This window comes from Orbicella faveolata, unplaced genomic scaffold (genome assembly GCF_042242905.1).
Source record: "Orbicella faveolata isolate gen_17 unplaced genomic scaffold, um_ofav_v1 contig_34, whole genome shotgun sequence".
Classification (NCBI taxonomy): domain Eukaryota; kingdom Metazoa; phylum Cnidaria; class Anthozoa; order Scleractinia; family Merulinidae; genus Orbicella; species Orbicella faveolata.
This window is the reverse complement of record NW_028301563.1, coordinates 27,311,814-27,327,500: the sequence shown is the minus strand read 5'-3', so window position 1 is coordinate 27,327,500 and position 15,687 is coordinate 27,311,814. Positions and strand designations below refer to the sequence as shown.

Below are 15,687 nucleotides of genomic sequence, written 5' to 3'. Positions count from 1 at the left end.
TTTTTTTTTTTGTATTATTTGTCCTTCAGTTTTGAGCTTCAGTGATCTCAAACTACACAAAAAAATAAGCATGAAAAACATTTCTGTAGAAGAGAAATTGTTACCAGTCGGTTAACTTTTAATCCTGGGCTAGCGTTAACTGGCTTTCGAACGGCAACCCAGCGCTGGAGTAAAAATAATAAATACAGTCGAACTCTTATTAAGCGCCCAACTATTAAACGGCCACCCCTATTAGGCGGCCAGTAATTAATGCCCCGATGAGGGCTTTTCTATTGTTTTTACCTTTACTAACCCGCCAGCCCTCTTTAAGCAGCCACTATTAATCTTCTCGAAAGTGGCCGTGTAGTGGGGGTTGAACTGTAAGTAATAAAAATTAAATAAGTCAATACGCTTGTAAGAAATTTGAGAATTATTGTGAAATGTCACATTCATTATAACTGGTGGTTAACTAGTGGTTCTTGTTATGATCGGTACACACCCAGTGCCTGATTTTTTGCCATATATAACAGGCGCTGCTGGTCCCCGGGGAATGACGGGACTGAAGGGAGATCCTGGTGAATCCATTTCATCTCCAGAGGTTACTGTATCACCTGTCACTCAAACAGCCACTGAGAACCAGACCGCTACATTTTACTGCTCGGCCAGTGGAAATCCAATGCCTGCGGTGACCTGGGGCAAAGTTAATGGATCACTTGGAGAAGAAGCACTATCTACAAATGATGGCAAACTTGAAATTCCGAAGTCATCTTACAGCGACACAGGAAAGTATGTCTGTAAAGCGATAAGTGCTCTGGGACAGGATCAGAAAATCACCACTCTTGTCGTGGAAGGTGGGTCGCTCTTACTATTTTGGTCATTAATTATACGTAGCTGTGTACTCATTACAAAATTAGAAAAAATGTGCACAGCTGATGCGAATTAGAGGACCTCATAAGAAGCTTACGAGGGGAATATATAGCATTAAATTCTGTAAGCAACAAGAGGGTGTTTGCAATAAAGAACAATGAGTCGGTCAGTTTTAGAAAGCAATTTAATCCGTCATGAATGAAGTTTAACGGGAATTGGGAGGAACATACTAAAGGAGTTTTCCATTTTATTTCAAGTTTGTCTTTTGTCATAACTCTTATTCTTCCTCAGTCGTAGTTATCCTTGCTTGGTACAGTTTATTATCGTTCTTTTGGTCTGTTACCTTAAATAAACTATTATTTTTGAGTATACCTTGAATATGAGAAAAAAAACAAAATCCGCGTAAAATAATTTAAACTATCGTGACATACCTCTTGGGATATCTCCTTGAAGTGTTTTTGTGTTCTTTTGAAATCTGTAATTTGTAACCACATGGTTCATTCACAGCATTTTCGATATGTTTTGGATTTTCTTCCTTACTGTCACGATAATTCTAATTCACGACTTCATTCTTCTGGGTTTTAGTTCCTCCACATCTGACTAAAATGCCAGATCGTTCACATACATTTTACGAGGGAGTAACAGCCGATCTCCAATGTGAAGCCTTTGGCGTTCCACCGCCGGTAATTCAGTGGTCTCGTCCTCTTTTCGCTTTCCCGAAAGGACGTACCAGTGTCAATAATGGATCGTTGTCTATTCAGGACTTCAGACCTGAGGACACTGGAACGTACATGTGCACAGCCACAAACAAACTTGGATCCACACGATCACCAACGGCCCTGAGTATTCAAACGTTAGAAACAGGTAATCAAGGTTCCTCGATGGCAAATAGATTTAGAATATATATGTTGATATGCACTACTCCAAAACTTAGTAGACCAACCCAAAGGTATCTTTTCAGTAATACAAAGCTAACCTTTAAAGCAGGACCTCAATATCTATACGGGCAGTTTTTTTGTTGCTATTTAACAAAATTCGCTATTGTTATTCTTTTTTCAATTTTGAAGCTAACAGGTTCTTTCTTTCGAAATCAGCTAAATTAGCACCACGTAAACACTTCATAATTTAACCGAAATGGTGTGATTTGTGTAATGGCCACTCATTTTTACTAGCTCATTAAGGGATGCCTCAAAGAAGTCGGTGTAGTGGTGGATCTACGAAAGAAACATTGTGTTTACCGCTTCTTTTAAAACTTAAAATAAAAAGAGCAAAACAAGCTTCAGGCTCTTCTGTATCCGTAAAATTACAGCCACGAACTGCTCTACTCATAGTGGCAGCTGGCAAATTTTGATATAATCCTGTTTTACCCTCAAGCTTCAATAATCTTTTCATCTATCAGCATCCACTGCGTAGCAGTGAGCAGGCCCTCCTTTGGATCTATGGTGAGGATAAAGGACAGGCTCAACCGGGTTTTTTGTCCTTTTTACATTTCCTTGCACCTAAGAAAACTCTCGTGAGTATAAAGGCGGTGCATCAGCGCTTAAGGCCATTCCGACCAAAGTTTTGTATAGAGGACTACCTTTTTTGTGTAATTACTATCTTATCCTCTCTTGTTGACCCTGTTGTGCATGCAGTTTGTGAACAGACTAAGGGAGGACATGCAAAAAGCGATGGCGTCTATCAAGCAAGTCCAGTAAGCGCTTCTAAATTTGCGGTAAGTTCTTTAATTAGCCACTAGCAATATAAATTTGTTTTAGATTGTGTGGCAGAATATTGAAACATGGTAATAAATGGTTTGAACCTAGGAGTATCGGACAGTAGTTTGTATGGTGTGATCGTCCGGATAAAGGTAGTTCTAATAAGAACCGTTGTTGGTGGCTGATATATCGACAACCTGAGCGGAAGTCATTTTCAGTGTTAAGTGAATAGTGTTTGTCAGTCGATGATGTTATAAGTCTGGTCCGTTGAACGTAATTGCTCAGTATAGTCATGATGGTATTGGCTGAAAAACTCGTTTAAAATTTGTTTTCAGTCATCGGTTGGTTTCGATCCGTCTACTGTTAGTCAAACTGGTCGGTTTGAGGTCCGTCTAGTTTTAGTCAAATTCAATCGGTCTGTTAGAAGTCCGTTTGTCGGTTTCGTTTACGTCGTGGACAAGTAGTTTGTGAGGCGCCGGTAGTTGTTGATATCTGTTAAGAGACGTTTGTTCTAAGTTAGTGTACCAGCTTTCCAGAGTCAGTCATTGAAAATAGTTTGTACTGTACGTAGGTGAAACACTGAGCAGCTCAGAGTCCCAGTCAATGTTATGGTTTTTCAGTTGATGTTGTACAGCAATGTAATTGGTTTTGAATCACCATTTCTCGTGGCTCGTCTGTGTTCAGTCAGTCTCGTGTTAAGGTTTCTACCAGTCTCGCCAATGTAGGAAGCTTGGCAGTCGGAGCATAACTGCTCTCTGTCTGTTGTTGGGTTCGTTCCTGTCTTTAACGTTGGTCAGTAAGTTTCGTAACGTAGTTGAAGGTTTGTGGGCTACACGGATGTTGTAGGGCTGTAGGATCCTTGAGATGGTCTCAGATATGCCCTTAATGTAAGGTATAGTCACTATATTAAAGTACAGGTGTCGGGTTCCTGTTCGTTGCATCAGCTTCAGTACGTCGGTAAATGTTTCGTCTAATAAAGTCAGCGTTGTAGTTGTTCTTGTGAAAAACACGTTCAAGGTATCTGTTTTCTCTTTTCTGTTTTCGTTACGTCAGCTGTCCGGTGTGTCACAAACTAGTTGCGCTCGTCTCGTCAAAGTCTTTATTTTTTTTTTTTATTTTTTATTTTTTTTTATTGCTAAACACACAATTACTTACATTGCCTTACTCTACTCACAACAATAACTAACCTACTTACAATACACTACATTATTGTTATCATCATCATCATCATCATCATTATTATTATTATTATTATTATTATTTCTAATGCTTTTACCGTCTTACAAACGTCACTTACAATACATAAAAAAAAAAACACCTATTTACAATACTTGGCATTACGTTACTTACTTACAATACACATTGATTGCTTATTATGACTTACACATTACGTTACTTAAGGAATTACAATACAATGTAATTACTTAATTATACAAAAAAACAACAACAACAACAACAAAACAAACAAAAAAAAAGAGAAACAAAGACCTTGCAACTAATTACTACGGGAAACGCCTTAAATAGTGAGAAGGAATTTCCACTTCTGTTGAAATTCCCTTTCGCCATTCGACGTTGCAGCAATATATTTTTCTATCTCGATTTTATCCTGCACTAATGAGATGAAGTCGCTGAAAACGAACATAGTATTATTTAGAGCGTTGATATAAAGAAAATATTTGCCTAGTATTATGAGGTGGTTGAGGGTCAAACGGTGAGTACAAGGACGAGTAATTCCAAATAATACCTCTGGCTCGGAGAGAAGTAAACTCGCGTTACTTACAGTAGAATACCAACTTTGGAACTTATACCAAAAGGAAGACGCTTGCGGACAGCTAATAAGCAAATGACGTATGTTTTGACTATCAGAGGGACAGAAAGGGCAGGATGGGGAGGCAACCTTGTTCATTTTGTATAATATACTGTTCGTGGCTAAAATGTTGTGTATAATTTTGTGCTGAAACATTGCCAATTTAACTTCTTTTGTGGCTGTGAAAGGCAGAAGATAAATTTTATTTAGATTCTCTTTTGCGATGCCGTATGATAAGAGTTTTTTTTCTGAAGTGGGAGGTTGAAGATTTTCTAAGGTTAACAGTTTGTCGTATAACATCTTGCACGTTATATTACAGATTGGCGGCGGAGGTGTAGTAGAATCGCCAGAATTAACGTGAAGGAGCTTCTTCCAACTTTGAGGGATCGCAGATAAAAGACTATAATATTGTAAAAAGTTGCAATTTAGCATGTATTTATTGCGCAAGGAAAGGAAAGGCAGGAAGCAATTTTCACGCTCGTCAAAAAGGTCTGAAATTTGCTTTATACCTGCTCGGTGCCAATGAGGTAGATATACCATTTTTTTGTCAATCGTAATGAATTTGTTGTTCCAGATTGTCTGAGACAGTATCCGGTCTTGCTGTGAGGTGTCGTAGACACGATTTCTTGCCAATGATGAATAATTTGTTTGTAAAATTCAGGAAGATGGCCATTAAGATCAAGAAAGTTGTAGTCATAATTACATTGAAAGATGTCAGTACCGCCGACAGTAGAGAGAAACGATTTTGGAATATACTTCCACGGTGCATCTGAGTCTGAGCACAGCCGTTTTACCCAAGTTAGTTTCAAAGCCTTATCGAAAAGTACAAAATCTTTCATGCCAAGACCGCCATCCGATTTCTTCTTGATGAGGGTTGTCTTTTTTATTTTGGCGGGTTTTTGCTTCCAGATAAAATCGAACACTATTTTATTGACCTCTGTTGCAAAGTTTTTTGGAGTCTCCATAACACTGGAGATGAATACAAGTTTGGAGAGGGCTAACGTTTTAACAATATTTATTCTACCGTATATAGATAAGTCTCTTCGGGACCAGACACTTAAGGTTTTCTTTAGGGATCCTAATTTTTCAAAGAAATTTTTCTTATGAGACAATTCAATATTATAGGTAAAATGCACACCGAGCGCGTAAACGGGATCATCGCTGATTTGGAGGTTGCAAATTGCGTCTTTCCTATGGCGCATGGAGCCAAGCCATAGCATTTCTGATTTTGCCTGATTTATTTTTAGGCCAGAGCATTTTTCAAACAGTGAGAGTAAGTAAAATAAATTAGAAACTGACTGGACATCAGCAAGAAGGGCAGTTGTGTCGTCAGCATACTGTGTGAGCTTGACCTCTTCATTTCCCTGGATATGTATGCCCTTGATGTCTTTTGACCGTTTTATACTTTGGGCAAGGAGCTCCATAGCGATAACAAAGAGTATGCCTGAAAGGGGACAACCCTGACGGACACCGCGTTCTAAGTAGAAGTGTTTAGAGGCAACACCATTGTTAATGACACAACTAGAGATGTCTTTATAGAACACGCTGACCCATTGCCGGAGATTTGGTCCAAAGTTGAAAGATTCAAGGCATTTTTGGATAAAGTTCCATTCAATTGAATCAAAAGCTTTCTCGAAATCTAAGAAAACAGCTATACCTGGTATATTTTTAATTTTAGTGAAGTCCATTGTGTCTGCTATTAGTCTGATACTTTCTCCAATGAATCTACTTTTTACGTAGCCGGACTGACAAGGATGTATTACGCTTGGCAAGATCTTTTCCAAGCGAAGAGCGATAGTTTTGGTCGCAATTTTGTAGTCAACATTAAGTAGCGAAACTGGTCTCCAATTTGTTAAATATTCCGCGTTCTTGTTCTTTTTTGGGATTAAAGAGATAATACCTTGTCGTTGAGAGATAGAAAGTGATCCGTGTTGAAATGCATAATTAAAACTTTCCACCATGAATTTACCAACAGCGTTCCAAAAAAAGCGATAGAACTCTGAAGTGAGGCCATCTGTACCTGGTGTTTTATTACTTTCCATCTTCATAAGCGCTCGTTTACATTCATCGATAGACATAATGCCTTCGCAAATTTTTGCAGTTTCTTCTGACAATACATTTTCCGTATTAAAGAATTCGATAAACTCCGAGCCGTTCGGATTCGTGTTTTTTGATGTATATATCTGTTTAAAAAAGCGCTCTTCCTCTTCAAGAATCTCCCTCGGGTCGGTTAATTTTGCGTGATCATTGACTTTTAAGGCCGTTATATGTTTTTTCCTTTGGTTTGTTTTTTCTAAATTGTAGAAATACTTACTGTTTTTCTCGCCATGTTCATACCAGCGCGCTCTGCTTCGTATAATCGTGCCACGCGTCTTAACGCTTGCTATTTTTGAAAGCTTGGTTTTTACTCTTTCTATTTCGCTCCTTAGGGAATCGCTGTACGCTGTCTGGAGCTTGCACTGCAGCCTGATCATCTCCGACAAAAGGGCAGACTCTTCGTCACGCTTGCTTTTTGCTTTTTTTTTCGAAAATTTTATTGTGAATGCTCTGATTTCCATTTTAATCATTTCCCAGAACAAACCCTTGTCCTCAGTTCTCTGATGCTTTTTGGCGAACTCTGGAATTAAGAAATTCAATAATTCTACATATTTCGTGTCCGACAACAACGAGTTGTTAAATTTCTAGAAGCCTGGCCCACGAGGGGGTTCGTGTTCGGTGAAAGATATAGAGAGCAGGACTGCAGAGTGGTCAGAATAAATATTTGGAATTATTTTGCTCTCGCAAATTCGATTACTCAGTTGATTTGAAATGAAGAGGTGATCTAGTCTACATTGTATTTTCATCGAGGGGTTCGCCCACGTAGGGCCAAATGAGCCCGGGTTTTTGTAGCGCCAGGTATCGAGCAGATTATGCGTTTTAATCAAAGCCTTGAGTTCAATAGTCGATGCTTTTCTAATGTCAACAGGTTTGCCACTTCTTTTGTCTAAAGTGCCGATTACGCAATTAAAATCGCCCCCCAACACAAGATTTTCATTTCCATATTTACCGAGGATATTATTTGAAAGCCCCCTTAGGAATACAACCTGTTGGTTTGGATCGTTTGGTGCATAAACATTAACCAGTACAACTTTAGTATTATCAATAACAATCTCTGCTAAAATATATCTCCCGTGATCATCTGAGGCAATTTTTTTCAATGTTTATGTCAAGCCGTGGTTTAAAAAGAATCATAACTGAAGTCTTTATTGCCTTTGGGTGAATTCGGGCTGTAGGATGATTCGTCAAGTAATCTGTCGGTATGCGTCGGTTTTCTGCACAATGTCGCTCGCAATTATTGTTGTCGCGGCTTACCAAACAGTCTAGAAAAGTCTCGTTAAAGTCGTAATAAAAATCGTCAATTTCGTCTTTGTGAACGGCGATAAAACCAAAGCGGTATCGTTTGTGGGCAAGTTGAAAGGGCGCGCCCGGCCACGTGTTGCATCACAGTTTCTGCGACAACAACAGAAACAAGCGACCCCATGGCTGTTCCAAGGTATCGTACAAGTATGCATACTGTATCACTCAAGCCAATAATGGTTTGCTATTTGATTTTACGTTTCCCATATTCATAAATCAGGTTTATTGTGACGTGGCAACGTATCACAGAGGGTGGGTACTTATCGCCCGATTCTCAAACAGCGACAGTAAAAACTGGATGCGTGACGACGGTAGCTGGTGGTATGACCAACAAGTTGCCATGGGAACAACAACGGATCCATCCATTAACGCTGACATGATCTCACCAGCTTTTTGGTTGGTCCGCGGTGTAGACTTCAAGATCACGCGCAGTGATGACCCCAGTCACACTCCTTTATTACAGACCACAGGTGACTGTTTGGCTGGACAAACATTCCGATCAAAAATCACAAGTTATGGTGACTTTAGAAATGGCAAAGTTTGGGCCAGTGACCAGTGCTTGGCAAGCTGCACGGTTCAATATGGCGGTCAGTACAAGTCAACAGACGGGTTTCAACAGGCTGAGTGCAGTGGAACCATCCAAAGCGCCAACAACATCGGCTTCTGGTGTGACTGGGGTAATGGTGATGGATCAGTGATGATGATTGGTGGAGGAGGAAGTTCTTGTGAACGTGCTGATCATGGGATTGGAATAACAGAAGATAATGCTGCTTCTTTTGTTGAAGACACGTCCGGAAGGCAAACTGAATATGACTTTGGTTATAATGCTGAAACTAAAAATGCTCCATCCCAGTCCTACTCGTTAAATCTGTGGATTCGTTGAGTAGGACTAATCACAAGCTACATTTTCAAGAAAGTTACGTTACAGATTATTGTTGAACTCTAAATACAAGTGTTCATCAACAACTTTGCAAAGGATTTCATAAAATCAATTCAGTTTAACCGACTCATTTTGGTTTACATTTCTTTTTCATAAGAACGTCATCAGACATTAGGAATGAAAAACAATTTTATCTGAAACAAATTTCTGGCCAGATTTCTGCTCTATATATTAAAATATTATCAATAACAGAGGGACGGCAATAAAGTTTAATGACCAAGCTTGCCTACCAAGAGATCTTTAATTCCTTGGGATAAAAGAAATGCAAGCAGCTCAATTAATAAAAATAAATAAATAAATAAATAAATAAAATAACTTTAAAAAAAAGAACAAGACACAATTAACTTACGTTGTTGAACAGCTTTATTTTCTAATTGTAAATATAAATATTGTAACATTATTAGTTAGTTAATATAGTTTGTTTTAGATGAGGTAACCGTTATAGTCTTGTTTAAATGAGACTGGAGGGTAAATGAGCCGTTAGGTTTTCGAGTTAAATCACAGTAGTTATGGCTAATTGTAGGACAGGAGAGATGAAGAAAGAATTTGCAGTTTACAGTTTTGTTTAAGGGAGAACAAAAAAAATTATCTATGTTGTAGGACAAAAAAAAATAGATAAATACACGTAGGGGCCAAACCACCCCCCTAATGTTTCATGAAGGCTATATTTGCTTGGTTTATATATTTCTGAACCAGGTTTGGCAGGTGAGCTTTCTTTGTTCTCCAGTTTATTTTAATTTGGGAGTTGTGACAAAATGTCAGATTATGACGTCATAATTGATGACGTCACCAAAACGTGCTATAATTTTTTGTAAAATCTGATAAAAAGATTATGTCATTGGAAAGGCCTTGACTTGAGGAGTAAAATGCCGGAAACCGTTTTTTGCTATGATGATTATTTTTCGAGATATGGTAGATTAAATATTTTTTTGTTGCGCCCCCCGGAATTTGCTTAACCATACTGGCCTTCTTAAGTCAGTCTCTCTGGTTTATTATTTTCAGTTTTATTCTAGGAAGGCTAATAATCTAGAAAAATAGAAAGTTTGATGTTGTCAAAAATCGTATGGTTTTAGAAATTTGATTTTCGACTTTGTTAGGATGGTATTAACAGTAAAAAACGGGTGACGTCACAGGTTATGATGTAACAAAACTAATTTTAACGCAATAACACTAGAGGGATAACTTTTTATTCCAATTTTCTTCTTTATTTTCGCTTTAGTCATCTGGCACATCACATGTGCAACATAGCTGTATTTGCTGGAACAAAATTACGGCTCCAATTTGGGGACTTTTCTCAAGGGGGGGACCCCATATTTTGCAGAGTTATTTTTCATATTTAAAAATGCCATATTTCATTTAATTTTTATGATATGGACAAAAGTTTTTCAGGTTTCAACTCCCCTTGATGTGCTCTTTCGAACACATTGTAAAAAATATGCATATTAAAAACTTCAAAAGTGGCAACAAACATGACGTCATCACTGTGACGTCACAAGTTTACATTTACTGACATTTTTCACGTCAATATAATTGGCAATAGGTCTCCTGCTCATCTGCCAAGTTTGGTGTAGAAAGAGTCAATACTTTTTAAGTAATGCGAAATAATGTGAAATACCCAAGAACTGACGAAACATTTGGGGGGTGGTTTGGCCCCTACGTGATAAACAAACAAAATCCATTAGGTGCTTGGGGTTTCTGGTTTTATGGTATTATTTAAGGGTAATGCATAAGTGACGCGGTTTCCGTGATTTAGGGTTTAAATGATAGTGATTTAATGATTGTTCAGTTCTCTTGTTGATTTACTAGTGACAAATATTTTGATAATTTTTATATAAGACCTGTATCTTTGTGTGTGATATAATTAATGCTATCAACATCAGCTCATTTATAAAAACGAACACAAAGACAAGAAAATTTATATTACAGCAACGCTTGTATAACTTAGACGTTAGAAGAAAGCAAATTTAGTCGGGAAATTAAAGCGAACAGAGGACTGTAAAGTAAAACACTGCTATTATTAGACAGTTGTTAAAGTTATTTGAGTTGAAGTTATTTGGGTTATAATAACGAGAAGGGCAGCTCTGAAATCTCTGCCGCGTCGGTCGAGTCACAATAGGGAGTTTACGAAACCACGACGGCGACGCCGAGGACAACGTCGATTAAAAAATAGATTTATATTTTACCTACAAATCTCGCGATACTCTAAAGTCATTTACTTTGTTTATCACTGTCAAAACTATCGCAAAACTAAATCCGGAAAACAGCGATAAATTTGAAATAAAAATTTAAAATATTAGCCGTCGTGGCTCACGTTCTCCAGACAACGCAAAATTTGGTCATTTCACGTTGCTGTCTTGCAAAGGACGGCAAAGAAATGTACCAAGAATTATAACGCACGTGCACAGCCATTGTTCTGCTCATTAATTCTTTTGTTCAGAGACGTTCCCGTTGCTGTTGCCGTCGTGGTTTCGTAAACTCTCTAATCATATAACCACGGCGTGCGCTATTAGTATAGTAGTTGCACTTGCGGTGAGGGGACGGGAGACCAAAAATAAAGCCTGCGGAGGGCGGTGGGAAAGGCTACTTGGTGGCAAGCGAGTTTATGTCCTTTGTCCGCCACGTGGGAGCAACGAGAAAACTATATAGAGCCCGTAAAAAAAGTCCCTTTGTAAGGCGACTCGCTCCATCGACTCTCTTCGAAGCAGTAAACAAGTGAATGTGCTTGCAGGATACGACAAAACAGTTTTTGACTCCTGCTGTTTTTTAAGCCAACTAGCTTTGTCGATCGACCCCGCGAATCTTGGTCATTAATTGGACGTGAGGGCTTAGGCATCTCTTTCTGCTAGGGATCCCTGCGAGTAGCTAGGACTTCGGACGAGCTAGATCAGAACAGTGATAAATAACCTGTGCACGAGGTAAAAAGTGATTACTTCCGGTTCATTAACGAGAACTTTTTTGCACAGACAGTTACCGTATTTACTCCATTACACGCACCCCTCGAAAAAACGCCGCCCTGGAATAAACGCCACATTTAAGAGCAGAAATATTAATAAATTCAAAAAGCAAATGCGGTAATAATCAAGTTTGAGCAAGCCTAATAAAATTATTTTCCTTGATTGTAATAATGTTTCAATATCAGTACAATCGAAGTCCAAAGGAAAATAATCAACGGTAGTTAGCTTTACTTGCTTCCACTGATAACAATGTTTTTCAGTTGGAAGTGAGTACACTTCAATGCTCTTTAAATGCTCTTACCATACTATTGTTTGCAAAAAAAATAATTTGGATTTTAAATAAACGCCGCCATCGTATAAACGCCGCCCTCGAATAAACGCCGTACTCGAATCACGAAAAATTGATAAACACCGCCGCGTTTAATCGAGTAAATACGGTAGGACATTTTCTTGGAACGCCTCAGTTCATGTAGAGATGCCCACTTTCTCATGTTAGTTACAAATGTACGCTGACTACGCCAGATCATACGATCGGACTCCATTATAAAAAGGTCAGGGGAACTCGTCGGAAAATTTGAATTATACCCTAAAGGAGACCAATCTGGGCGCGACTCGAGCTTTATTTGACCCCTAAAAGATATCACTTAACACGGAATAGGCTTGATTACCAGACACTGTTCGGGAAAGGAGCCCGCGCTAGTAGACCGGATTTGAGAGACCAGCGGAAATAAGAGCGTTTCTTTTATTATTACTATTTCTTCGAATGCACCCTAAAATATACTTAAACAGCTAATTAAAGTGACGATTCAACACCCTAAGTGAGACCAGAGTCCTTGATTTATACCCCTAAGCGAGACGGCGAGCACCTCCGACCTTTTCATCAACGGTGGTCCAAAAAAAAAAAAAAAGAAAAAAAAAAAAAGGCAGAGGTGACAGGATTTAGACACCACTCATACTAAATAAACGATTACAAATTTTGGTATTTTTGTTTTCTTCTGTCTTCTAAAACGTTCCCCATGTCGATTGTTTTGGCACTCCTGAACATATGTGCAGGCAGATTAATCGAGAGTTAAAAACCGGCACGCATCCTTCGAGGTCGATTGAAAAGACCGTTTTCAGCCCATTTATACCATCGTGCAACTGTAGCAGTTTGCCGTGGAGAATCAAATTACGTTCTATTGTGGACAAAATGAGCTATTTTGTTGAAGTTAAGATCAAGTTGGTTAGTTTATTTGCACACAAGAAAACGAGTACATTTAGGATATTTAGTGATCTTCACCTAATGGACTACTTTAATTTCTCCGTTCTCCTAAATCCCGGGTGAAAGGTGTTTTGTAAGTTTATAACAATTAAATATCAGAGTTGCAAGTCCACATTTAACACACATTTGATTTGCAAACTACGTATAGCACTTCTCCATTTTATGGCTTGTACGTTTTCCAGGATAGTACATCGAAATGTCTTAAGCTGGTAAACCAAGTCGTGTTCCACAAATTTCCCGCTTCCTGCCCCTCAATCACCATTTAAAAATGATCAGATCTATTGGCATAAAATCAGACTGTTAATCAAAATACAATACCACAAAGCTAAAAATTCGGCCATCACCAAGTGCCTCGCTTTAGAGGAAAAATAAAAATTATTCGGCTGTGTATAAATTCGTCTTTGTTGGCAATAACGAGTGCGTTTTCGAGGCGGGAAACACACTTTTATCGAAAACAGGAGGGTGAGAATATAGCACGTAAAACAAAAAAACAAATGAAAATTTACAGTCAAGCATTTAACAAATAAAGAAGCCTCGACTGTGCTCTGTTCTGTTGTAAAGCACGCAGGAAGCGGTAGAGCACGAAAGAAGTGTAGGGGAAAACACGAGACGTAGTCGAGTGTTTTTCCCTACTTCTGGAGAACAGAGCACAGTCGAGGCTTCTTTATTTGTTTTATGATAAAGAATCAGATAATTTTCCCACGCATTCGGCTGAATTTTCAAACCAAACTTTATTTTCCAAACGAGCAAAAGTGGGGTCAGCCGTGCACTGTTCTCTGATAAAGCACGCTAAAATAAGCCAATCATAATCCTTGTTAGAATTGTTCAAATAATCTGATTGGTTAAAGAAGCGACAGCTGTCAATCACAAACTGGACTTCACCTAAGCTTTCAGTTTCGAGTAGTCTGAGTGACTTTCGAGAGAAGAACGATGCCTTCAAAGTTCGCTTTTAAGTTAATTTTTAAATACGGATCTAAACGCAGGTAAAGGTTTACAGTTCAGAGGAATCCGGCCGTATTGTGGCCCATGAAAACGAGCACTTTTCCAGTGGAAATTACGAAACGCGGAGCTCAAAGCTTGTGGATGAAAATGCGAAATGCCGAGTTGAATTTGAAAGGAGCTACAGTTATTTACGGCTTGAAGCCGCATGCAGCAAGATTGCCCGAACTAGCGTAAAAGTTAGAAAGACTTAATGGCTCCCACTGGTTCTACTCCGAGCACAGAAGAGAATATCAGAGCAAGTTTTTCACTGACCACTCGTCGGTTTACTTCGCAGAGATGACCGGAGAACGAGCGTTACTACAGTGCATGTAAGTGTTGTTTGAGCAAATGAGCATTTTTAATTGTAAATTTACAAAAATAAAGCTTCTCATCATAAACAGAGACAGTTCAATTGTTGTTTTCTGTCGTTGTTTTACTTCTTAGTATAATTTCTGCCTTCGTAACAAATATGTCTCTATCGAAGCACTGTCTAGGTTGAGAATATGTTTATTTCGCTACAGCTGTACATGTTTTTTCGGCGGGAATCTAGCAAAACTTGTTATTTTAGTACACTTTTAACACTGCTGTTGCTAACAATGGTCTCTGTGAGCCATATTTACTGCAGAAAAATAGCTCGCTTTCACTGCGTTTGTCTGAGTCACAGGGGATGTTTAATTTGGGTCAAATTTGTCCAAATTCCGAAGCAAAAATTTGGAAGCCAATTTACTGTCATCAACCTCTGCACTGTTCTCTAATAAAGCACGCTGTTTCAGCCAATCAGACCGCGCGTTATATGGAAACTTTATTATAATTACTCTTACAAAGTCTTGATCCTTAATAAAACAACCAGCTTTGATATTACGTGTAAAATTAATGTTAAATGGGATGTTACTAAAACTAGTAACGGGGAATGGGGAACGGGGAACCGGGAACGGGAGTCTGGGAACGAGTGTACAGCGGTAATCCGGCTGAGAATTCAACATGGCGGACAAAGGAAGTGTTACAGTTGTAAACGTGAGTTTCTACCGGCTGTGCCCCCTGATAATGTGCCCAGTACGTTCTTGTTATAGCAGAGTCCGATTGGCACTGTGATAAACAAAGCATGAAATGGGGCCTGGGAGAAAATTCTAATCGGTATTATCACAAGCTACGTCCCCAATCGGCCAGGCCAGAGTCATTCTTAAATAGAATTTCAAGCCTTCATAGTCTACTCATATCTTCTCAGTTTGTGCGCGAGCTGTCATATCAATACGATTTCGAGGACAAGTGACATAACACATGACTGTCTTTGAACGCGGGTCGTCCGCTGTCTTCGCATTCGGCAGCGTGGCGGCCTTTCGGAGATCGGCAAGTCAGCTGGCAAATCAGGGGAGCAGCAGATAAATAACTAGTGGCCTGGCCGCTTTTTCAAAGTCAAAATATATGGAGAAACAAGCAAGGAATATTCCACAATAATGCTAATGTTAGTGAAAGATGACCGCGGAAAAGTGATTGCGTGACACTCGGTATGTTTTCAGATGACATCTTGTGACGTATCAGACGAAAAAACAGTCTTTATTCTCTGTCTGCGTTTTGTGCTGGCTGCCTGGCTCCGCTAGCCCCTATGGTTATTCCAGGCAGCTAGTACTCAAATTTTTACTTTTAATATTTTCATTAAAACTGTAATTTTTTTTCTTTAGCAAGAGTGAGTACAAATAAAGATTGATTCTGCCCAATCTGCAGTCTGCATTTTGTTCCTAGTCTGCATTTTGTACCCAGTCTGCAGTCTTGCAGTCTGCATTTGTATTGACCTATTGGGAAAGCAT

General features: G+C 38.9%; 1 protein-coding gene across 1 annotated transcript in view; it reads left to right on the top strand.

Moving 5' to 3' along the window:
- LOC149105560 (uncharacterized) overlaps positions 1 to 10,723 on the top strand; it is a 14,306-nt gene extending 3,583 nt beyond the window's left edge. Inside the window, exons 3-6 of the mRNA XM_089270672.1 lie at positions 510 to 830; positions 1,432 to 1,710; positions 2,481 to 2,560; positions 7,967 to 10,723. Of these exons, the coding sequence (XP_089126798.1) occupies positions 510 to 830; positions 1,432 to 1,710; positions 2,481 to 2,560; positions 7,967 to 8,629 (1,343 nt within the window). The 3' untranslated portion in view covers positions 8,630 to 10,723. The remainder of the gene's footprint in view (positions 1 to 509; positions 831 to 1,431; positions 1,711 to 2,480; positions 2,561 to 7,966) is intronic.
- Positions 10,724 to 15,687: the final 4,964 nt, after the last annotated feature.